Here is a 24,066-nt window from a genome sequence, read left to right on the forward strand (position 1 = left end):
ACATTTGGTATAATTAATGTGGAATAGTCGCCTTTAAAAAAATAGGGGTTGCCACCTAGATTAAACCAGTTTAACAGGACCACTGTAGCTTTATTAGTATTTCTATGGGGGGACATGCACTAACAGTAGGATTTTAATTGACACTTCTGTACTTAAGTGCATACAGGTGTCACTTTTATCCAGTTTTTTTGTTTACCTTGACAATCACCCTTCAGTTCACGGTTCTCTGAATAATCAGCCCTGAAATATAATCTCTCTGTTGTATTATTAATATTTGTCCATCCACCGGGAGTGGTGAGCCGGCCTCGCTTCATTTCATCTGCCTGAAAAAACAATCATTTGTTTATATGAAAGCTTGTTTCATAATGCCAGATAGAAACCTCATGGATCGACTCAGCAAGTCAGCTTCCTAGCTGTAGAGCGCTCGTTATCCCACAGGTAGATACCCTGTAAGAGCTAACATGACGTGAGAATCTGGAATCTCGCTTTAAACAGCAACACAAATTTCAAGAAGCCCAAGCGATCCAAAACATAAAAAACACACGCAAAAACATTAGTCAGAAAAATATGTTTTCAACTTTTTCCACACTTTTTTTTTTACCCCTTAGGATAAAAAGATACAAACAATGATAACTGTGATCTGGCAAGTTTATTAAAGGACGGGTATATGAATGGCACTTATCATTATGGAACAATAAAAATAGTTTTTTCTTTTTTTATTCTTTTTAGGAATGGAACATGGAGGTTGTTTAATGGGATCCTGTGCAGTGTGGCACTCACAATATCTCCATCCCAAGTGAAAATATCTGGGTGCCGGATATCCTGATCAAGTGTTGCATTCACCCATGAAAGAAGAGCTAGAAAATGTTACACTGCTGGCAGTACTGTGACCAGGTCCTGACCTATCAGTTCTGAGTACTCCCAGATAAAGGGCTGATGCCCGATACCATGAGATAATTGCCCAGAGATATCGATGAAGAACAGTGAAATATCGAGGGAGAACTAAATCAGAAATAATGTTGATTATTACTCAGTTGCAAATGTGGAGCTTGCTTTTTGATCAGTGTAGTACCCAGGCTCCGAGGTTCTACCCAGGATAACAATGCACATTGCTGTTTAACGTGATGAACCTCATCGTTCCCAGCACCTTCCTCATGATGATCGACCTCTTCAGCTCCTTACTGCCAGCACAGAATGTGGCCATAGCCTCCTTCAAGATGACCTTGATCCTGGGCTACACCGTCTTCCTGCTCATCATAAATGACCTGCTCCCCAGCTCTGCTGAAACGCCGCTCATCAGTAACTCCTGGCTTGTCTAAGTTATTAGATCAGAGCCATGCAAACTCTCTTGATCAGAGACGTGAACTGCGTATGACAGAGTTCAGGAAAACATTGAAGTTCTTTTTAAGTTCTAGGATTTGTCTTTGAAGTTGTATCTAATGCATCAGATAAAAGATGATACAATGTTCAGAAACTAAATCAAGTAGACAAATGTTTCAGCTTCTGCCTTTTTCAGTGTACAAACCGAAACATTTCTCTCCTCTTTGCCTTAGAATTCTGATTGAGCGTTTCACGTCTATGAACAGTGTTGATAAAAAAGTTTGACTTTTACAAAGTGATTAAGAGGTTGTTGGAGGTGGGGGGAGGCAAGGTTCCTGTCTCAGATCACAGTACAGCATGTGGCTTCCCTCAAGCTCTTCTTATCTCAAAGACATTGCTGTTTGATACCTTTATAAATTACAGTTCTTAGAATAGAGAAAAATAACTGTTTCTTTAGCCAAGAACTCCCAGGAGCCTTAGGGACTCCCTTTCACTGTGTCCATTCCCTCCTAATAATCAAATCCTTATCTCATCAATGACTGCATGTGCGGGATTCAAAACCAAGCATTTGTAAAGTTCTTTATTTGAGCTAATTAAAAACTGAGAAAATATGTCCCTTTATATTTAAATTTTTGTAGAGAGACCACAGAAATACTATAGTGACGTGATGTGCAATTTATGGAATTATTTAGTTTACTACAATCACTTTAAAACCATCAAATATTCTCAACCCCATCCTATTGCTCTGATTTGGATCATGATTTAGCTACAAAGCTTGATATGGAACATATTTCAGGGGCTATAATTGGCTTCCTCAGTTAAATATGATAATTTCTCCTGGGGCAGAAACAATCCAACACCAAACAAGTTCACTGGGTCATTAAAGTGTTACAATGACACACGTTGATTAAACCCAGCGGATTCCCAGCCTCTCCTGAAGTTATCGATGAACAAACCTCCCCTTTCCTTCTCAGTATGTGCTCGCTGTTTGGAGCTTTGCCACACTGATTCGGAGAGCTCTTGGAAGGCTGGATGAGATTGTGAGACTTTGGCGTTTGGTGTTTAAACAGACCAGGACATCCTGTCTCTGAGGAGCAATAAGTGACCACCATCCACCATGGGGGAGTTCAGGGGTCTACTAATCCCTTCCTTGTGTTTTCTCTTTGGAGGTAAGACATCATAGTTCGGGATTGTTTGCCATTTGAGACACAGTGTCAGTCACACATATTTGTGATTGGGTAAGTTGACATTTAGCCTGTGTCAGTACCATTTTACTTCAGTGGTTAGAGCTAAAAAAATGATTCCATAATGCTTTGTAGTCACGCTTCCGTTCCGCAATGTAAATCTTACATTTGTAGTTTAAAATAAAGAGTACATGTTCCAGCAAACATGCATTTTCAAATAAAATGCAACCTGGTACCATACTAGGCTAAATAAAAGTGATCAGTCTGCAAGCCTTTCTTTCAGGTAGTCCATTATTACTTCCTCGGCCATTTCAACTCGGCAGTGTCTTTGTGAGTCATACTGCCTGTCTTGTCTTTTGCCTCAAGCCTCTCTTAGCATCTCTGTCCTCTTCCAGCAGCAGCCGTTCTCTCTGAGCTCGCCTGCAAAGACAGTCACAGCGGCCCCACCTATGAGTCCCTCCAGAGCGTCTTCGATAAGAAGCCTTTCCGTCCCGCCACCAACCTGAGCAACCCCACCGTCACCAACATCTCTTTCACACTGTACGCTGTGCTGGGGGTGGTGAGTAGAGTACCCACAGGTTAGGTTACATGGAATCCCCTGTAGTGAAGATGGAGGTACACAGGCAGGCAAGGTAACTCACTGATAGCTACAGTAAAGCAAATGACCAGCACAGTACAAGGAGAGCAAACTGCTAAATATCCTACAATTGTGTGTGTGTGTAAAGCATGTTGGTATAATACAGCAACCTGAACCTGTCCTGCTGCTTTCTATTGTCACAATGTAAGCTCACACGCTCGCTTCCTTTTTTTCCCTTTAAGAACGAGAAATCTCAGATTCTGACGACATTCCTCTGGCTTCGACTGGTAAGGGAGTCTCGCTCTAAATCTTGCATGTTTCAGGTTTTTTGTTTGCATTTGAATGCATGGCTGACTTGTTCAGGGTGGGCAGGGCAGATCAGGGAAACTGTGGCTGGCTCTATCAGGGCTGGGTTATACAGAGGGGTATGAAAGCAAGTGAAATATTTGTCTCTATGAGCTGATCCGAGTTTGCGCTCTGTATATCCATAACTCAAAACACTTTTTGAGAGGCATCTTCTACAGGGTTGATTTAATCAACCCAAACCCCACCAAGACAAGCCACTGCTGGATTTTATGACACAGGGTTACGGGTTTGTTATTATGTGTTTACCCCTAAGATTATCGAGCTGATGAAATCCATAGTCCTGAAATGTCTTTAATAAGATCCAGGGATAACTTACCCAGGCAGCATAATATTTAACAAATCAGCCCCTACTTAGATTTGTCACTCTCTGTGTTTAAGGCTTGGATGAACATCCTCAGATTGTCAAATCGACTGTGTGACGGTCGCGTCTCAATTTATGCACAGTCCTGGAGAAAGGTTCTTCTTTGTTTCAGTACTGGCACCATGAATTCCTTCAGTGGGACCCAGAGAAGTGTGGAGGGATCACCAAGATCTCCCTCCCCGTGGAGGAGCTGTGGATGCCGGACATCATTGTGTATGAGTTGTAAGTACCCGTGCATCTCCTCCACATTTATTTTAGGTGAAATGTATTATATATTCTTTCTTATATAAATGAATGAGACAGATGGACTGATTGAGAGGGAGAGAGAGAAAGAGGAGAGCAGCAATATGGGCTATCCTAGGAATTCCTTGTTAACACTTGCAGTCCTCGTTCGAATTATATATGATCTTCCATGGGAAACAAATGGAATTCAAATGGAAAATAACAACAGTAGCACCACAAAATGACTTTATTTCAAGGAAAGGGAGACTGCAGCTGGTGTGTGATTTCTCTCTCGCAGTATCGATGAGGACAAGTCCCAGCGCTGCCCGTACATCTACGTGAACCACACGGGGCAGATCCGTTATGACAGGATGTTACGCGTCCTCAGCTCCTGCAACCTGGAGATCTTCAACTTCCCCTTCGATGTGCAGAAATGCTCCCTCACCTTTGGCTCCTACATGCACACAAGTAATGCTTATAAAACTTTGCTGTTGTATGTGTCTGCTTGGGGTTGTATGTGTCTGCTTGGGGTTGTTTATCACTGCCTCGCACTGCTGTCGAGGAAGACATTTTCTTCTAGTATTTATATCTCTGGCCCGCAGTTCGAGATGTGCGAGTGAGTCTGGCGCTCCCCATTGAGCAGATCTCAGAAAACTCCAAGAAGTACCTGGAGACGAGCGGGGAGTGGGAGCTGGTGAAAATCCAGGGCGAGACCGACATCCTGAAGTTTGGGATTGACGAGTGGGACATCATTACCTTCTGGGTGAGCGATGAGAAACTCGGCTGATCTACAAAAGTGTCATCCCACAGATATGATCTATTATTCTATTCCTTCCCCTTCAGGTGACAATTAAGCGGCGGTCCGTCCTCTATGTGGTGAACCTGATCATCCCCAGCTCCTTCCTCATGCTTGTCGACATCATGAGCTTCTACCTGCCGCCTCACAGTGTGGACAGAGCCTCCTTCAAGATGACCCTGATCCTGGGCTACACCGTCTTCCTGCTCATCATGAACGACCTGCTCCCCAGCACTGCCAACGGGACCCCGCTGATCGGTGAGACAGACACTGCCCTCACCAAACCCTCTACAACACTAATGCACAGACACTGCCACAGCAATTCTGGTGCGGCCCATTGGTAGAATGGAACCACATTGGTAAAACATATACACATGAATTATAACTGAGATCCCAATGGGATTTTTCCTATGCCTCTCTCACAGTCGGTATCAGAATTGTAGATTGAAAAGCAGGTACTCCATGATCAGAATTTAGAAGTCTGCTCAGCCACATGTCCTGGTCAAGGTAACCATTACCAGAGTAGTTATAAAACCTGACAGCTACTGCAGTAGAAACTGGAATAGATCAGAATACATAATAAGTAGGTATAAAATGAAATATTAGGAAATATGCAATCCGCTTAATTGGCTGCAGAAGGATTTCAGACTACTTTCGCTGCTATGCCACGTGGTAAAGCTGCAGCGGTGCACATCTCTGCTCCTAGGGATCTACTTCTCGGTGTGCCTGGCCCTGATGGTTATCAGCCTGCTGGAGACGGTGATCATCACCAACGTGCTTCACCACAACGCCATGAAGTACCGGCCTGTGCCACGCCTGGTCCGGGTCCTGGTCCTGGGGTACCTTGCCCGCCTCATCTGCTACACCCGGCCGCCCAGCCAGCCAGAGACCCCCTCAAACAACATCACCACCGGTAAGACAGCACACAACTAAAACACAAAGCTCCGACTTTGCTATGTAGAGGGCTTCCCTCCCCTAACTCCTAACCTCTAACCCCACGCACTTAATCTTTTATAACATGCTGTAAAGACCTGTGTATAAGTGGCACCTGTTGAGCAATTGCACCTTTTTACTGCAATAGTCACTCCTCCCTTTTCCAGGACCCCCAAAACACCTCAATGTTAAGGTAAACAAAACTCCTCTATTGAATGAAGTGTTTTGGTTGGTTTCCTGTTGCGTCGGCAGACCCAGAGAAGATGAAGAACGTGGAGGTGTCAATGGTGAGCTTGCCCCCGCTGGCCAGCCCGGAGCTGCAGCAGATCTGTCGGGACCTGGGCATGGTGCGTGCCCACATCGACTCCCTGCGCCTCCAGCAGGACCTCGAGGAGGAGTGGATCCACGTGGGCTACGTCCTGGACTACCTGCTCTTCAGGGTCTACCTGGTCCTCATCACACTCTACGCCCTCGTCATCACCTGCATGTGGTGCATCTGGTACAACCTCTAGAGCTCCAGAGTGCAGGGGCCGTTACGACCCGTCCCACCCCATGAGCCATCATCCATCATTTCAGCAACGCTCATAGATTCTAAAACCCGTCCGTGATAACAGGTAGACAAACGTATCAGCTAGTGCAGTCACTGTCATCCTCAGAGTAATGACCAGAGTCTCAGAACAAAGCGTTTCACAGGCCCTGTCAGGTGCTCACTCGCTGCTACACCAAGGGTCCGATGACTAGAATACATGTTGAAAAAAAGCAAACATTAAATTGCAATGCTAATTGTAGGTAAAGCTGACGAAAAAGGGTCTTGTTCTCTTTTGGTGTGTGTGTGTGTGTGTTGCGACGTCATTTGCTTCCTATCTGAATGTAACTTGTACGTGGATGTCTCCACAGCGCTCTTCATATTACAGGTCTTGTTTAAAAGAATAGTAAATCGACAGTGTAACCTTTGTTGTACAATCAGTAAAAAATTTAAATATATACATACATAAATAAAAAATGCCATGGTTAAGGGTATTTTCTTCTAAATTGCCTGGTCTCGTCACATACAAACAACACATCCCTAAACAAAACGACACGCAGGGAAGTGGCGTGGATTCGTGGAGCGTCAGGCTGGATCAATGGACAGGTTATATTGGAACAGGCAGGTTTGTCATATTGGTTCTGCGTGTTTATATATGATGACTACATCTTAAGCAATCCACTACTAGACTCTGAAACTCCTAACTTGAGGCAGGGGAGGAGGACAGAAAAATACAAACACAATACAAATGTACCAAATACTGATTAAAAGAAATAGGACGGATTTGTTAGTACTGGTAATTGTGTTTTTTTTTGTGCAAGGTGTAATATGTGTGAACTGTGCACACCTGTGGTGTGAAAAGCTTTCTCTGTCCCTCATGGACCCTTCCATTGTGTGCCTGGAAACTAAGGGTATTGATGCTGAAAATTAAAACTCAGAACATAACAGGATTTCTTTAACTGTTTCGGGTAACATTTCTTTCAAAGATGCTTTGGAAGGTGAGATTGCTGGATTCTCACAGACCAGTATCTTATCCACAGAGCTGATGAACCCACTGCCTTCCACACTGCAGCCTAGATCACTAACCTCTGGGCAAGATTCATCCCACATAATCTCAACCCGACAAGAAAGAAAAAAACAAAGACACAAGCCAGTTTAGTTGATTTTGTGTTTTTCTATTTGGGGACAGTTCTCTGATAGTGCAGTGTTTCAGGTTCTATTCCATCCCAAATTGGTAACAGAATCCTATAAAATGTGTCATTCTTATATACAGCAAGACTGTGTGGCAGATTAATAATACAGGACATATACACACAGACACACACAACAGAATTAGTCTGATATAAATGAGTTCAATACTGCTTCTGTACTATACACACACAGGCTGTGCTTCACTGGAAAGCCAGGTCCACAGAGCAGGCGCTCCAATTCAGCCTCGTTTGGTTGTTGGTAGTCGTGTTCCAGGACATTTAGTGATATTCACACATTCAGCCTTTAAAAAATATATATTAAAAAAGTGAATTGCATGACTTCCAGCTTGCCCCGCTTCTACAGTGGATGCTTTTATATTTTAATGTTCATTGCAAAGCCGGCGCACACAGCTTCATCAGTGTTCAACACTCTCAGCTGCACTGCGAAAACTCCCCTTCACTCCCACCTCACTGAACCACATAAGCACTCCCACACAGGGAGTCCCCAGGGTCTTTTATAGATTCACTGTGCAAAACATTACTAGAAGATGCATCTCCCTCTGTACCGACAGGACCTAGGATCTAGAGGTGGACTCACAGGAGCTCCAATCTAATTGTGGGAGAACTTTACTACAGGCTTGCTTTTCATATAAAGTGAACCTCTTGGTTTCGTTTAGGAAAGGGGAAGGTTTAAACTCTGAATAGCAGATTGGCCATCTGCCAGAGCAGATACGTCAGTAAATATGGATTCCAGTTTCAATTTCAGCTGAGCAACAGACCCTAAAAAAATAAAAAACACAGGGCCTTCTGATTCAAACAACTTTTAGTAGAAATGCAATATTAGTAATTATATATAAAATTAGAAAAATAAGTTGTGAAAGCTGCTAAAAACTTTGAATACGGCTGAAAGTATTTTTCACCCAACTTAATTCAGTGTTTAACATCAATACTGAATTAACTAATGCACTTTCACTATCAAATCACTTTCACTGCCGTTCCTGTTCACAATGGAGCAGAGACTGCAGAGAGTACGAAAAACAAACAAACACGCTAACGGACAGGGACAACATGAAAAGTCTTGTTGTGCAATCGGCCCTTGTTTAAGAGAGCACAGGCTATATAAGAACAGCCTAATACATGAACGGTATAACAGTGCAATAAAATCTCATCTTCATCGGGTGAATGCAGAGGTTGTTTTAAAGACATACAGAGCAATGCATTCTTCTGAAATATTGCCATGTCATTTGAATTACTGGGATCTCCAGCTGTCCATCATGTGCACTGGCCCGTGATAAAGCTGCTCCTGTTTGGACAGATCTGGTCCATTCAGAGCAGATTTAGATGGCTTGCACAGTCCTGACTGTTTGAGAAACTCATCTCGGAATGGTAGTTCTGTGTCTGCGGGTGAGTGGGTTTCCAGCCCTCGATAGAGGGACTGCTTCCCGTGATTGCTTGTTTTCTCAGGACACTCTGCGTGTTCTTCCTGCTTCATCAGAGCACACAGAGCCTCTTACTACAAATGCAACCCTGCTTAGAAGCACATTCATATAGACTTTTTCCAATATTATTTCTCCAAACCCACGACCTCTGCAGAAACCAGACAAGGAGTCCAATATTAACACAGAGCCACAAAGAGCCAGCGAGGGCTGATCCAGACTCGTATGCACCCAAGCAGAGCCACCCACAGCAACACAGCAAGTGGGATGTTTTAAAACCCTGAAAATGAAGGACAGTACAACTGTCTGGGGACCTGCTTCAGGTCAAAGCACTGTGAACTCTCCCAAAAAAAATATCAATAAATAAATAAAAAGTCAGTGTTTTAAATATGTTTGTTTCATCCAGTCCAGCTGAATTTGAACCCCAGTCTCTCCTTGCTGTGCAATCTGGGGGGCACACAACCCCCTCTGGTGCACACAGCCCTCATTGAGACCCAACAGGAGGCTGTGCTCTGCAACTCGAGATCTGCGAGTGAAGAGATAATCCAGAGCCCGCTGCCGGTACGCAAGGAGAAACAGCTGTGTCAGGCAGCGCAGTTTCTCAGAGTAATGTGCAGCTTCAATGGTCTGTGACCCTTTATTAAAGTCATTAAAGCAGCACATGAAGACTTCAGTGAAGTCATTTAAAGCAGCATGTCTGAACTGAAGTCTAAAGGCTTGTGCTCATGGTATAGCTCAGTGCGTTGTGATCCCGTGCAGAGCGAGGAGTAGTGCACGGGGGGGTGGGCTCTGTAGGGTCGGTGCTGTGACAGCCATGTTCTCCGGGTCTCAGTCTCTCTCTTCACTGCCCCCCATGTCCCTGTCTGAGCCCCCTCCCCGCTCCTCGCTCTCCCCCTCCTCCTCCTCCTCATACTGCTCCATGTTCCGTCTGGCCAGCTGCTCACGGCGTGCAGCGAGGCGGCTGCACCTCGGACAGTCCTCCGAGCGGAAGCAGTTCTTGTGATAGCAGGCCTTGCACTCTGAGGGGGAGACCGAGAGGGACACAGTTAGTGTTCAGATGCAACACCAAGGCCACAGTGCTTTGCTAATTACTGTAAAGAAATATATATATATACTTTTTGTCTTGGGAAACTCAGACTTAGGAACACAGACCCTCAATTAGCATAAATCTTGGACTACCAAGGCCACACTGTTTTGCTAATTACCAGCCTGGACTACCTTGTGTTAACTTAGATAAGGTAGTCTGATACCAATATAAATCAAGTGCTGTGAAACCAGCCATACATCTTTTAAGTTACACACACACACATATATATTTATATATATATTTTTTAATGTAAACTGTCTAGACACACAACGCACACACACATGGTTGCGAGGAGCCTCACCTTCACAGCAGCGGCACTTATTGAGCTCGAAAGGGAACAGGATGTCCTTGTCATTCCCACAGAACTCGCAGATAAAGCCCTTTGCCTGGCACAGCTGGGGGTGAGGTGGAGGGGAGAGAGGGTTAGTGAAAGTGCTCAGAGAACCAGAGTGACCCAGAGGTTACAGATGAACACCTGACATGATGTAAACATGACACGGCAGAATGCTTCTAGAATAAATATAAAACCAAAAATACAATGTACATCTTCTTACAATGTGCAACACCTCCAGCACTAGCTACACAAGATCAAATGTAATGTGCTGGATGTACTACAAAGTGGGAGCTTTTGGGGACCGAGGTATAACGTACTGGGAAATGGCATCCCTGACAGAATGGTTTGTAAACATGCTCATACTGTTTCAACATAAATTGCTTTAAAACTTTCAATACAAGAGTATTTACTTTAGACCCAACTTTCATTACTGGTACTGTGGTGATGCATGCCCCTGTGGAGTTCAGAAAGGTAAATCTACACTATATCAGCATGCTGCGTGCAACGTGCACGTGTGCTTCCTCACCACGCAGCTGTGCACGTGCGCGGCCCCCAGGCGCACCAGCTCTCGCAGGCGGGGGGACAGCTCCCCCTTGCGCACGGCGCTCAGGTCACTCAGAGAGTACAGGTGCAGGTCCTCAGTCAGGTGACCCGGCTCCCGGTCAAACTGCTCCAGCAACCTGCCGGGGGAGCAGGAGACACAGCATCAGGGGCCAACACAACAGCCAACACAACAGCCACCACACACAGAGCTGCTCACCTCCAGCTGCAGCACAGGAGAGATGCAACTCTCCTCTTCTCATACAGGAGTGTATAAATCAAAGCATACAGCTTGGTGCAAAGTACATTTCAAACTGCAGGGTACATGGGAGTTTGACACGCAAAGGAAATTGTCAATGAGAGAGACGCTCGGCACCCTTCCGCCACCAGGGGGCTGTTCAATAATGTCAGTGTTTAAGTAGAATTGAAAACAGTGCAAATCTACATGTTGCTTTGTTGAAATAGGAAATAGGTACATCCCACTATGGGCGGGCTCTGTAGTGAATGCACAGTGCATGTGTTTCAGTTGGGGTTCATCTCATGAAGCTGCACCTTGTTGACCACAATGAAGTGTTCAAAGAAGCAGGGCTGCACTTACTCCCTAGCTAGCCGGCAGGTCTTGAACATGTTCTTCATGTGGACCAGCTGCATTCTCAGGAGCTGCAAGACACAAGCAAACAGAATCTTCAATCCACGGACAGAAAGCTACTGCAAAAGGAAACAGTAATAAAAACACAAGAGTGAGAGTAACTGGCAGCTTGCAGCACACCAACACAAAGAACAGCTTCAGGAAGCTCTGCTCCAGTGCAAGTTTGCATTGCTATTTCACTTTTACAAAACTAGAAATAAAAGAAAGCATGGAAACTTTGCATTAGGAGCAAAAGCTACATGAGTAAAGCATTAACCCCTAGTTGCATTTGGTCGTTACCTATTTGACAAAAAAGTTTTTTTTTTGCTGTGTTAGTTTTGAGTCAAATAACACAGGTTTAGCCCTTTCCAGTCCGATGTGGGACCAGGTCCGACATTACAATTATTCCTTTCCGGTCCGGTCCGACATCATCAAAAAGATGTAAAGCACAGGTCTCTAGTCGTTTTTTCTCCGGAAAAAGCCGAGAAAAGCTTTCAATGGCCGTGTGAGTCCGACAGAAACTCTTCACCACAGACATAACACCGACATGAACAAAACAAGACAGCTGCTTCCGCATCCAGCGCTCAAAGAATATCACAGACATTTTGCAGAGCTGTTTGAGATGTTATGGTTATAAAATAATGACTTGGATCGCATTATTGAGGAGTTTGGTGATAAAACGAGTGATCAGGAGATGATTTATCAGTATGCACGTCTATGAAGAGGTATGTGGAAAATACAGCAAACAATGAGTGGGGCGGTGCTGGAGATGCAGTACTGAGTGTCCTGTTGATATGCAGTGCCTTTTAAACCTGTTTTACTATGAATAAAATATGTTTTAAACAGAGCGTGTGAAAATAAATTGGACCGGACACGCCTGACAGGCACTGAATAAATGGACCGCAAAGGGTCCTGACTTAGACCACAGTAGAGGACAGTAGTTACCAAAGTGACCGCCTGCCTGCCTGCCTGCCTGCCTGCCTGCCTGCCTGCCTGCCTGCCTGGCTGCCTGCCTGGCTGGCTGTTCGGAAGCCAGCACTGAAACGAAGGACGGCACACCATGGCTCGCTTACCTGCACTTGCTCTAACGCCTTGACCTTCCTGTAAAGGGCACTGTTGATGTCCTGCACATTGAAGAGGGGGTCACCCCAGATCTTGGCCAGCAGATCTCTGGAGAAGTTGCTCAGGTAGTACTTGCTGAAGTCCCACTTGCGCAGGACGCGGCTGGGCACCAAGGACTGGGAGTTCTCGTGGCAGCACTGGCAGAAGTACTTCCCAAGGTACTCGCAGTAGCGCAGACGCTTGATGTAATCTGACACAGGGACAGAGACAAACACACACACACACACACAACATAAAAAAGTACATAAAATACTTATATGAGTTTAAGAATTAGTAATCAATATCTCTGCTGGAAGCCAACGTGAATGAATGATTGAATGCAAGCGTCTCACCTGGGTCTGTGCGGATCCCACAGCCTGCACAGCGGTAGTTCTGCTTGGCCACCACTACCTTCCTCCTGGAACAGACAGCAGCAGGATTACAATGAGAGGGGCAGCAGAGTCTCTACTTTACAAACAGGCTGCTCAACTACCTGTGCACCACGTCTACTCCTGGGAGGAACCCAGACACGCTCGTGTCTTTCCATGCTTACTCGTATTTGTAGCCATGTACACCCACTGCAGTATTGTAGAATGGCCCACTTACACCAAGACACTTACTGATGATGCAGGACAAGTCAGGGAATAACTTACGCAATGAGAAAACTAACATTCAGAAGCTGTGTACTTCAACTATATGCTATGCTTGCAAGTAACGACAAAGCCAATGACTAACACGCTGAATTAATTTTGCAGCAGCTATCTAGTAAACTGAAGCATGGCCAGTTTTGAACTCCCTTCACACACACACACACACACACACTGACTTGGGCGCGGGGTGGATGTTGAAGATGATCTGTGGCCGAGGAGGAGCCCACTCCAGATTTCCTCGAACACGGATCCGCAGCTTGTAGATATCCGCGTGCTCGCCGTCATCCGGGGAGATCGGCAGCGAGTCCGGGATCGGCAGCAGCTGGCATGGGAGAAACAAAACAAAGAAAGAAATACAAATCACATACACGTCAGTGCCCATCAAGGATAACGCTTCAAAACAAGTAACCCAAAATGTACCACACATTCTGTATGGTGCACGGTCAGGATACGAATCACGATGTGCAGCTTGTCATGAAATGATACGGATCACTACACACACACACTTTACGAATGATGGTATATGAATGAATGAATGAATGAATGAATGAATACAAACATGGTAATTTCTGCCAAAGATTACATTTTAAAGTGCATAAATGACGCCTGGAATAAATAACACACAAACTCCTGAACTATTTGTATTTATTTTTTTACTGCAATATGGTACACATTAAACTTTGGTAACAAGTTCAAATGAACAATACAGCACTTCAGCTCTCTCAGCCCTACCTTCTGAGGGGCTTCGTGCTCGGGGACCAGCCAGTCCAGCTCAGAGGCAGCAGGGAGCTGCATCCCCTCAAACTGCCGCAGCAACCCCATCGCCACCGACTCGGCAGAGTTTGACTGCAGGAAGGAGGGAGAGCTGCAGAGACACAGAGGGACACAGACAGAGGGCTTGTGTAAGCAGGGAAGCGCGTGTGAGTGCATGCATGACCAATGACGAGGAGAAGACAGCAACTCACATGGACTCCGAGCTGAGCAAGGACTTGCCACTGCAGCAGGTCAGGCTCCTCTTAATATCAGCGTCTGCAATGAAACCACAGTGACAGACACACGAGACCCTGTTAATTACGACAGCAACACCCTGTTGTGAGGAGCAGAACCAACAGAAACAGCTAATGGGGAGACAGGGAATGAACAGAGTGCGACACCAAAATGAGAGACCGTGACACAAGGAACCGACAGACACCGACACCCTGTGGTAAGGGGGAACTAGTAGACAGTGACACCATATGCAAACAGTAAAGGAGTAGACAGTAGCACCCTGCCACCCTGTAAGGCAATCAGCAAAACTACGACATCCAGCCGAAATGGAACTGATGAGACAGCGACATCCCGTCTAGGGGGGTTAACAGTCACACCTTGTTATGCAGTTAGTGTGCAGACAGCAACAAGCCTTTCTAACAGGAAGTTAAGAGACAGCAAGAGCACACTGGAACACTGGCTAACAGCAGCATTAAAAACACACTGGAACACTGGTTAATAGGCGAGACAGACCGTTTCAGAGAGTCAGGCTCAGGGGGGGTGATGACCATGTCATGGCTTGATGGACTTGAAACAATCTTTATCTCCTTCCCTTAATTAGGACACACTCTCCCGAGTCAACTGTGTTATGAGCTGCATTGTACAGCACACACAACCACCCGTGGATGCACACTGTAACTGCAGTCATCAAGCAATTACAAGGGGCATGCGTTTCCAGCACCGTGCTGCGTTTATGTTTCAGTGGTCTGTAATGAATATGAATGAGGGGTCTCCTGCAAGGTCTAAGATGACAATGAAGACACGCTTACAGGGCGCAGAGTGGGAACCCTGAGCCTGAATATCTGCACTGTGAACCGCAGACATGGCACCACCCCCAAAACCTCAGAGTGAACCCCCTTCCAGTGTGATCTAAAATCTATAGCTTCCCAAAGCACCAGCCACTCACACACACACAGAGTGAGACAGCGCCACCTACAGCCTCCCCAGTGAAACTGACCCCAGGAGGCAGCCTCATGCACACACCGTAAATTCTCAGCAGTTTGTTAATGGCCAGAAGTCAAAGGGCTTGAATGTGAATGGAGCTGCTAAGACAGTCAGAGGCTACAATATCGAATAGGCCGATGAGGTGCAATTTAGTGAATTATCTAACATAGAAAAGCAATCAAAGCTGTTACTAACAGAAAAATGTTTTTGTTATGTAACATTTTTTATATGATAATTGAATGTTTTTACTCTGAGTGTACCTTCCTTAGTACAATTCCTTGGTGCACCTACAGCAAGTGCTTGCACCCCCACCTTCCCCAATTCTTACACGCGTGTGCACATCCCCACATACATGCTTGCTCACACACAAACGAAGCGCGATTGCCCGTGGAATTTTTCCGGTACCTGAGAACAACGAAGCCATGGATAAAGAGAGTCCGCTCTTGGACATTAGAATCAGGTTAGATCCATCATTACCATCTGTGTGATGACAAAACGTTCACATTCAGCCTCAGCTCTCTGGCGCTGGAACCCGACTGAGGAACACACCCTGCCTGCGCTAGACTGAGCCTCTGCAGGACTCAGCATCTACACATACATTAAACAGCTTCACTCTTTCAACACCACAGACAGGCCTGGGAGAGAGAACTAGCACTCAGCACTACAGGAAAGAGAACTCCACTACACACTGCAGAGCGCAAAGAGAACGCCACTCAACACTGCAGAGCGCTCTAGTAATATAGGAAAGAGAACTCCACTCTCAACACTGCAGAGTGCTCTAGCAGTATAGGAAAGAGAACTCCACTCTCAACACTGCAGAGCGCTCTAGCAGTATAGGAAAGAGAACTCCACTCTCAACACTGCAGAGCGCTCTAGCAGTATAGGAAAGAGAACTCCATTCAACACTGCAGACCAGAAAACATATACAATATGCTAAAATGTGTATCACTATTTTCAGTCTAAGCCACTGCAACTATTTAATTCACTATCACAAATGAATCTTTCTGTAAAGTTTCTCAGTGCTAAACGTGCTTATTAAGAGGCAGAGTTGTGGCTTAAGCTCGAACGGTCTTCTTTCTATAATGAACAGGTTGTCACACCCCTCTCAGAATAGGTGACCCCTTAAGAAATTAGAAGAGTTAGGACCTGCATTGAGGACTGGCATACTGCCTTAATAAAATGTGCAACTACAGTACTTTCAGCAGCAAATAGTGTGCTATAATTGAACTCGTTCTCTCTCTCTCGTACCTTTGAGCTCGTACTCCTCCACCTCGTCAATGGAACTGGAGTCTGAGCGCAGCAGGGACTCCTGGGAGCTGTGCTGGGAACCGCCGCTGTCAGTGGTGGTGAAAGCTGAGGGGAGGCAGAGACACAGAGATCAGCGACAGAACAAAACCAGCAGCATTTCATTTCACCTTTCTAGGGGGTGCACTTGAAAATGACTCAACAAATCAGAAGATGCACGATCATCCTGAGCTAAGGTGTTTGCAGAGCAATGTGTTTAGCAAAACTACAGAAACGCAAGCTGCAGTTTGTAAGTTTTCATTCCTTCTTCATAATGAATGATGAACGAATGGTTGCTGGCTCCTGGCTGCTGGCTGCGCTGGTACGTACCGCTGTGGGAGTGCGGCGGGGGAGGCTGCAGACGGCTGGTGCGGATCTGCTGCCTGCGGAGCCGGATCTTCTGTTTGAGCTCCAGGATCTCACGGTCGTTCTCCTCCTCCCCCTCCCCCTCAGAGCCCAGCCCCCCGCGCTTCAGCAGGTTACACTTCATCAGTTCAATCGCTGCGATCAGAGACTCTGAGATACTGAAGTGAGCGTTCTCCTGCAGCGCGGGAGACAGGCAGACAGACAGGGGTTACAAACACATCACCCAACACGACAGTGCTCCATCCAAGTATAAACATTTATAAGAAACTATACAAAATTAAAATTAAAAAAAAAAATGCAACTTGCTGGCTAATGAGAACACTGATGATGGAATTAACCCAGGGGAAATCAGCCCCAGCACATTCCTGCCATGTCTTTAAACATTACATTGAACTACAATCATCAGTTACTTATACCAATAAACCTGTAATGGATCAGCACTCCCCCTCCATTAATTGGACACACGTTTCCTGAATTCGCTTCTCACATTTTATACAGTATGAAGAACGCACTGCCAGCCCCCATAAAGCCTACCTTCTCCAGATCAGCACAGCTGCCGAAGTCCTGCTCAGAGAGGTAGCTGATGAGAGACTGTCCCTCCGAGGGCCTGCGGAACATGCTGTCCGACACACTGCTGACCTGGGAGCCCTCTGCGGAACAATGAAACACAGACACGGTCTCATCATTACAAAGATAAACTGGAATTCATTAAAAAGAGTGCAGTCAGTCAGCAGTGAAGGGGTTAAGTGCGCAGCGCTCACCGGACTCCATGTAGAGGGAGCTGGGCGTGCTGACCTCGCTGCTGTGCGTGGAGAAGGCACCATACTCCATCACACTGGGCACCTCGGGGAGAGACTCTGACACACAGAAACACAGGTTAGCAGCACTTCAAAATCAAATCACCGCTTAAACAGCTGGCAAATGAACAGCACACACGAGACAGATCCACTGAGGCTACATGGTTTCACACTACAGTCGCTCAGTAGAACGTTGTTTCTATCAATCCCTTAAAAGTGGTGCAGAATAAAGAGCTCAGTAAATCTGTCCCGGTGTTACACAGCTGCTACACCTCAGCGGTGTGGTTTACAAACTGCCCTGGGCAAATACAAGTGCACACAAAAATAAAAGGGAACTGATCACATATGAAATGCTCCGATGTGCAAAACATTTAATAAAAAAACAAACAATGTCAAGAAACTTCAATATAATGAGAAAACAAAAAAGTAAAGCCAATGAAAAAAATGAATAAAAATAAATAAATAATAAATCAGCTGCGGACTGTCATCTTCCAGGGATGGGTCTCTCTCTTTTCACTGCTCCCCTTTCCCTGCATCGCTCCACCTTGTCATTTCTTCTGATGGTACAGCACAACACTAGAGCAGCCCCTCTCTTACTCTCTGTCTAGCTGAACTGTGTTTATATCAGGCAGGCGACACCCAGCTTCACTGAAACAGCGGGGCAGGTGAAGGACACATTCCCCCTGAACCCTGCCCAGCACACAGGGAGCATGCGAGGGACTTTACCATGCCCAGGAGGAGAGAACAGCAAAAGCGTGCACAAAGAAAGCATGCAATGGCGATGGAGGTGAGCACGACAGAGAGTTGAAGCACTGCAAACCTGCCATGGGGTCCTCAATTATAATAGTGATGTCCCGGTGTCCTCCTTCACAGAGCAGGCAAGGAGAGAGGGTTAGAGACAGAGGCAGACATGGTGAGACTACAGGAAAGGACAGGGTTCGACCTGCTCTACTGTTAAACAATCTGTACTGCAGGACGTGAAGGGAAGGGAAGAGAGATCTAGGAGGCTGATTTACTAAGCTGTTCTTCAAACTAGCCACCATTTCAATTGAGAATAGAACACAAAAAAAAAAAACCTGTACTGATCTAGAGTAAGATCAGAAAGCTCACTGTTGAACTGCCCTCCCCAGCTCACCTGGTGCCCGCGCCTGTGTGACTCCTGTGTCGGAGTGTGAGCGGGCGTGCCTTTTCCTGGCCCTGCCCGGTCTCTCTGCCCCCTGTCCCTCAGAGAAGCTGGAGCGCCGGGGGGGCAGGCTGAGGAGGGCGGACCTCAGTGATGAGGGTGCGTTTACAGCCGGAGGATCCCCCTTCACGCTCCCATTGCTCCCAGTGCTGCTGCTGCTGTGGGAGGCGCGGCGGCGCCGACCCAGGTTCCCGATGGCCAGGTACTCCGGCCCATCATCAAGCTCTCCGCAGGGGTCCTCAGGGGCGTAGGTGGCCGGGACGCTGCCTGCTGGAGTGGAGGGCTCGGTGACAGAGAAGCTGGGCAGTCCAGGGGGCAGCGTACTGACTCCTCTGTCTGCACAGAGCCAAGACTGGGCTGCACTGGAGCACTGCATGTGGCTCCCAAACTGACCGTCTACTGCAGGGGGAATCAGGGACAGGCAGTTAGGCACGAGGAACGTATTACATTAAGCACAAGGAATTCCATACATTGCACTGCATATGCAGGTTTTTGCTGTGGGAGAGTTTTAATAAACCGCTGGTTAAACTCATTTTCATGATTTCAAGACTGTGTGTGTTTGTGTTAAGCTGGGCAGGGGGCTGCACTGTGTGTGTCTGTGTTACCTGTGCTAGGCAAGGGGTTGCACTGTGTGTGTCTGTGTTACCTGTGCTAGGCAGGGGGCTGCACTGTGTGTGTCTGTGTTACCTGTGCTAGGCAGGGGGCTGCACTGTGTGTGTCTGTGTTACCTGTGCTAGGCAGGGGGCTGCACTGTGTGTGTCTGTGTTACCTGTGCTAGGCAAGGGGCTGCACTGTGTGTGTCTGTGTTACCTGTGCTAGGCAGGGGGCTGCACTGTGTGTGTCTGTGTTACCTGTGCTAGGCAGGGGGCTGCACTGTGTGTGTCTGTGTTACCTGTGCTAGGCAGGGGGCTGCACTGTGTGTGTCTGTGTTACCTGTGCTAGGCAGGGGGCTGCACTGTCCTGCTTGCTGGCTGTTGTAGGTGGTGCATCTGCGCTGCACCCCGTTGTGGGGGAGGATGCCCACAGACCCCGGCAAGGCCAGCAGACTCTGACTCTTAATCAGCAGCACTGGGGACTCCTTCTTGCGGGCCAGCTGGGGGAAAAGAGACAGTCAAGGAGTGGAACTGTTTATTAACTCAGTACTAAACCCTCATGACATACAGAACGTGCAAGATGCACGCTTTCATTGAAAAGGGTTGTAACTTTCATTCAACAGAGTCTCAGTCATAGTGTTCACTTCATTGCGAGGTATGCTGCACCCCAGCCTGACAGAGTCCCGCTCTCACCATGGTCGTGTCGATCAGAGCCAGCAGCTTGGGGTTGTTCTGCTCCACAGCCTCCAGACACTGGAACATGGCCGTCACGTGGGGGTCACTCAGCAGGAACGCACAGTCTGAGAGGAGGGGGGCAACAACAGAGCAAGGGTTACTCTCTGAGCTTACAGCAATGCTGTACAACACCAACATTAAACTGTGTGCTGCCATCATATTCCACCACTGCACCGCAGCTTACAAATCAATTAAAAAAAGAAAGGAAAAGAATGCAGCACCTCATGGCACTATACTGGACTGGTTGTTAGAAACCGCATGTGCAATCGCATGCCTGTGTTGTAATTTGTGCATGTGGTTACCTGTGTAGAATTTGCGAGTGTAGCTGCGCTGGTGCAGCAGGGGCCGCAGCTGTGCAGACAGGCAGTGGAACTGCAGGCTGTGGTGAAGCCAGCGCTCTGCCTTGTGTCGCTCGCTGGGCTGCAGGCCAGGCCACGGGCTCCTCTCCTCCAGGTTCATGAACTGGGGGCAGACAGACAGAGAGAGAGAGAGAGAGAGAGAGAGATTGAGGGGACTGGATCACATCTATTGGGATTCCCCAACATCTTCACAATATTTCAGGTTGGATTTTGGTGCAGGAGAACGATTGACAAAGACACAAACTCGGTACCTGGTCGACGTGCGGTGCCAGCTGCGGGCTGACGTAGCGGACGCACCACACAAAGCGCCAGTAATCCTTCTGCTTGCAGTAAACCTGCAAAAACATGCGAGTGTCAGAGAGCAGTGCTGGTGGAGTAGCAGAGCCTGGGAGGGTTAAGAGAGAGACACAGATCATAGATCAAATAAATGCTATTTGTGGGACTGGGAACCACTGCACTAGCAGGATCACGTCAATCAGTGTGTTCTTGTAAAGGGACTCTGAATCATTAATGCAACGCTGCGGTCTGGACTTGCAGCTCCACAATGGGGAGAGAATGTACACTTCCTCTTAGTCACTGCTACTGTAGAGCCATCTCCTACTGTCACTGACTGTCAGCCGAGTCCTCTTTCCTCATTGCTGTCATTATCTGGATTTTACTTCAAGGGCTTGTCAGAGTAGGTTGGAACTACGTACACTATTTGTTTTTGTTTGTTTGTTTTGCACACAGCGGGCAATTCATAAAAATAGATTGCTGCGTTGTACAGTAGTTTCAAAGGAAGTTAGTAAAATAATTCCGCTGCATTTAAGAAAGAAATTGCAAGCGAGTGCAAAGCGAGCGCCCTGCCCCAGCGAGCAGCCGCCAGCACCTCGTCGTGTAGCAGTCCGTGGCTCAGGATGTTGTTCATGTCCTTGCACAGCCGCTGCAGACCCCCGTATTTGGACCACACGTTGGGGTTGTTGGTGGACAGCAGCCCCTCCACGGTGGTCTTCAGACTGCCCAGCAGCTTCCAGTGCTCCTTCCTGCAGAGACAGCAAACACAGCGCAGTCAGAGAGGGTGAGAGAGCGAGAGAGAGAGAGAGCGGACACACGAGGAGAAACTTCTGAGCTCACTTAAAAACAAAAGAAAAAGCATTTCACAAAACAAACATATCCTGTGGGCAAATGGCAGGCCCAAGGTTTTGTTTCCTGTGAAATAACTTGTCATGTGCTTTCTGCCCAGGTCTCCACAGACGACACATTCTCCGATTCAGCAGAAACTCTGTCCTGGAGAAGAAAAAGAAGTTCAAGATGCCACTCAGCAATGTAATCTATTTTATTTTAATCTCAAGAGCAGGAAACCAACAGAGAGCTTTCAGGAAAAGCAAGCGAGCCATCCCGGATCAGCAGGGCAATTCTAATCTGGAATGCTGCTCCAATTCATCAAATCTGCCTGCTGGACAAAATCTACCGGCAACACATTGCACAGCAATCTCCAACAGCCTTTCAACATCACAAGGCTGGGATTTACAGAAGTAATGAGGCTTATAAAACACTAAAACCCAACAGTGTGGGCTTGTACTTTAGTCACGTATTAGCATGCTTCTCATCTGAATGACTGTGAGGACGGTGTTACATCCGAGACAGGCAGCCCTGAGCCTTTCTTCAATACTAGATTGTATATTTTTAAACACACACCTGGATCGTATGACCTGCAGTCTGCAGTGTAGCTCTGGTAATGGAGCTCCAGTAAAACCAGACTAAACTGCTATGCAACGGACTGAAAGGACTACAGTGAAGTTTGCAGAGTGTGTCATTAAAATAAATCCCCTTGTAGCTCTGATATGTTTAAAACAATGCACTTACACAAACAAAAACCAAAAAACCACCCTGAATAAGGAAGCAGAACTAAAACCCCAACAAAATCCCAGAAGGAGCTGACACCACAAGGTCTGGTAAATGCCATAAACACCAGAACTGCTATGGACTGGACTCTGGACAGAAAACAGCAGGAAACAGCTACATTTACAACCTTTGTATAGTTCCAGCAAATTCCCAAGTGAAACAAATGTCGGCAGGTTGGCTCTGCGGGAGGGCGTGGTACATGCTGCTGTTACAGTAAGAATGTGACGCTACTGAAAGAAAAATCCAGCAGTGCAGAATGGAATGCCACTAGCATTCCAATAGAGACCCGTCCCCGTCCCTCCGTGAACCTAGGAATATACTGCAGTTTGATCCAACACCTACACACTGTGTCTCATCTAGCTCGTATTAAAACCTAGAATGGGTGAAAGTGCTATGCAACAGGAGACTCAAGTTGAAGTGCAGTTCTTTACAGCCGAAGTCAATTGATGCAGTGGGGAAAACTTAGGAGTCCTACGCGGGCCTGTCTTCTCGCAGTCGCACACGCACACGCACACGCACACGCACACACGCCTCGCTCGATTAGCCGACACCCCACCCAGTTTATTATAGCTGGCTACGCTCAATTAAGGCCAATGTTACACTACCCGTCGACTCCGCGACTTCAAGTCGCTGCACAACCACACGTTTCACTTTCTAAGTGTCAATATTACGCATGTCTCTTTCTGCAGCCCTGATGGTGTTGGTATAATTTGTACTGTGGTAATACTTTGAAATGCCCAAAACACATTTTTCTTTTTTAAAAAAAAAAAATTATGAGTACAGGTAGGTATACAAAACAACACAACACTATACTAGTATATAGACGTCATTTACCTTTCTTTAATGCAACTTCGATACACAGAGGACCCGCGTCATGTACCTCAGCAAGATTATTATTATTATTATTAACCTGTGTACGGCACTTCAATTGAAAATATAAATGCTATTATAGCAGCTGTGTTAAAACAGCGTCGCTTCCCCTAGACATAACCCGCGGATAAATAATGTACGCAGATTGTGATATAGCGACTGGGGAGGTTTAGCGTGTATAGGACCAATACTCCCATCTTTCGAGAAATCTGCAGAAACGCAACTTGGATATATATATATATATATATATATATATATATATATATATATATATATATATATATATAATGAATGTATTTATTACCTCCTGGTCTCGCCCTCCTCCGTCATTGCATCCATGTCTCCCGGTGCAAGAGGGAAACCCAGCTGCAAACAATCCGTGCTCGTCTTCTTTGTGAAACCGCTCATAACTGCGGTGTTGTTATTTAATCAATCATTATTGCGAACGTGTTTTTGTTGTTGAGTTTTTTTTTCCCAGCTGCCAAATCTTCTCTCTCGTCTTGACACTGACAAGCACGACATTAACCTCTCGCCCGCAACTACAAGTCACCAGCGCAAACCGCCCACTTCCTTCTTCCGGACGCGGTATTGAAACTACATGTACCAGGGTGCTGTGCGAGAACACGAACTACACGCGTCACGCTGCTGGGTGACGCTTTGTTTTGAGTGGCAGCAATAGGAATTTATTTAACGCTTTCATGCTTGGAATGTTGAAAACAGTTGTTTTTGGACACATAATAAATGTTTTTTTGTATTGAATTGTTTTTGTATTT

General features: G+C 46.4%; 2 protein-coding genes across 7 annotated transcripts; one reads left to right on the forward strand and one right to left on the reverse strand.

The window, feature by feature from the left end:
• Window positions 1-735: 735 nt before the first annotated feature.
• LOC117423514 (5-hydroxytryptamine receptor 3A-like) lies at window positions 736-7,117 on the forward strand. 2 transcript variants are annotated; one of them, XM_034039438.3, is made up of 9 exons: window positions 736-2,489; window positions 2,900-3,063; window positions 3,324-3,368; window positions 3,921-4,030; window positions 4,329-4,498; window positions 4,633-4,793; window positions 4,874-5,084; window positions 5,533-5,739; window positions 6,012-7,117. In XM_034039438.3, the coding sequence occupies exons 1-9, from the start codon at window positions 2,438-2,440 to the stop codon at window positions 6,269-6,271; spliced, it is 1,380 nt and encodes a 459-aa protein (XP_033895329.1). In that variant the 5' UTR covers window positions 736-2,437; the 3' UTR covers window positions 6,272-7,117. The 2 variants fall into 2 exon arrangements, with proteins under 2 accessions (XP_033895329.1, XP_058846423.1); XM_058990440.1 differs by having other exon boundaries at window positions 2,903-3,063.
• Window positions 7,118-7,439: 322 nt separating this feature from the next.
• LOC117423513 (run domain Beclin-1-interacting and cysteine-rich domain-containing protein-like) lies at window positions 7,440-23,899 on the reverse strand. 5 transcript variants are annotated; one of them, XM_034039434.3, is made up of 22 exons: window positions 23,598-23,899; window positions 21,408-21,561; window positions 20,791-20,874; window positions 20,483-20,642; window positions 20,139-20,245; window positions 19,786-19,945; window positions 18,805-19,251; window positions 18,490-18,534; window positions 17,634-17,729; window positions 17,407-17,522; window positions 16,837-17,047; window positions 16,471-16,575; window positions 15,628-15,702; window positions 14,217-14,280; window positions 13,984-14,116; window positions 13,428-13,573; window positions 12,955-13,019; window positions 12,574-12,812; window positions 11,471-11,532; window positions 10,859-11,012; window positions 10,300-10,393; window positions 7,440-9,930 (listed from the first exon to the last, which is right to left on the reverse strand). In XM_034039434.3, the coding sequence occupies exons 1-22, from the start codon at window positions 23,699-23,701 to the stop codon at window positions 9,740-9,742; spliced, it is 3,012 nt and encodes a 1,003-aa protein (XP_033895325.3). In that variant the 5' UTR covers window positions 23,702-23,899; the 3' UTR covers window positions 7,440-9,739. The 5 variants fall into 5 exon arrangements, with proteins under 5 accessions (XP_033895325.3, XP_058846422.1, XP_058846421.1 ...); XM_058990439.1 differs by lacking the exon at window positions 23,598-23,899 and adding an exon at window positions 22,766-22,895; XM_058990438.1 differs by lacking the exon at window positions 23,598-23,899 and adding an exon at window positions 22,551-22,724.
• Between the last annotated feature and the right edge of the window lie 167 nt (window positions 23,900-24,066).

The sequence above is a fragment of the Acipenser ruthenus genome, chromosome 17, assembly GCF_902713425.1.
Source record: "Acipenser ruthenus chromosome 17, fAciRut3.2 maternal haplotype, whole genome shotgun sequence".
Taxonomy (NCBI): domain Eukaryota; kingdom Metazoa; phylum Chordata; class Actinopteri; order Acipenseriformes; family Acipenseridae; genus Acipenser; species Acipenser ruthenus.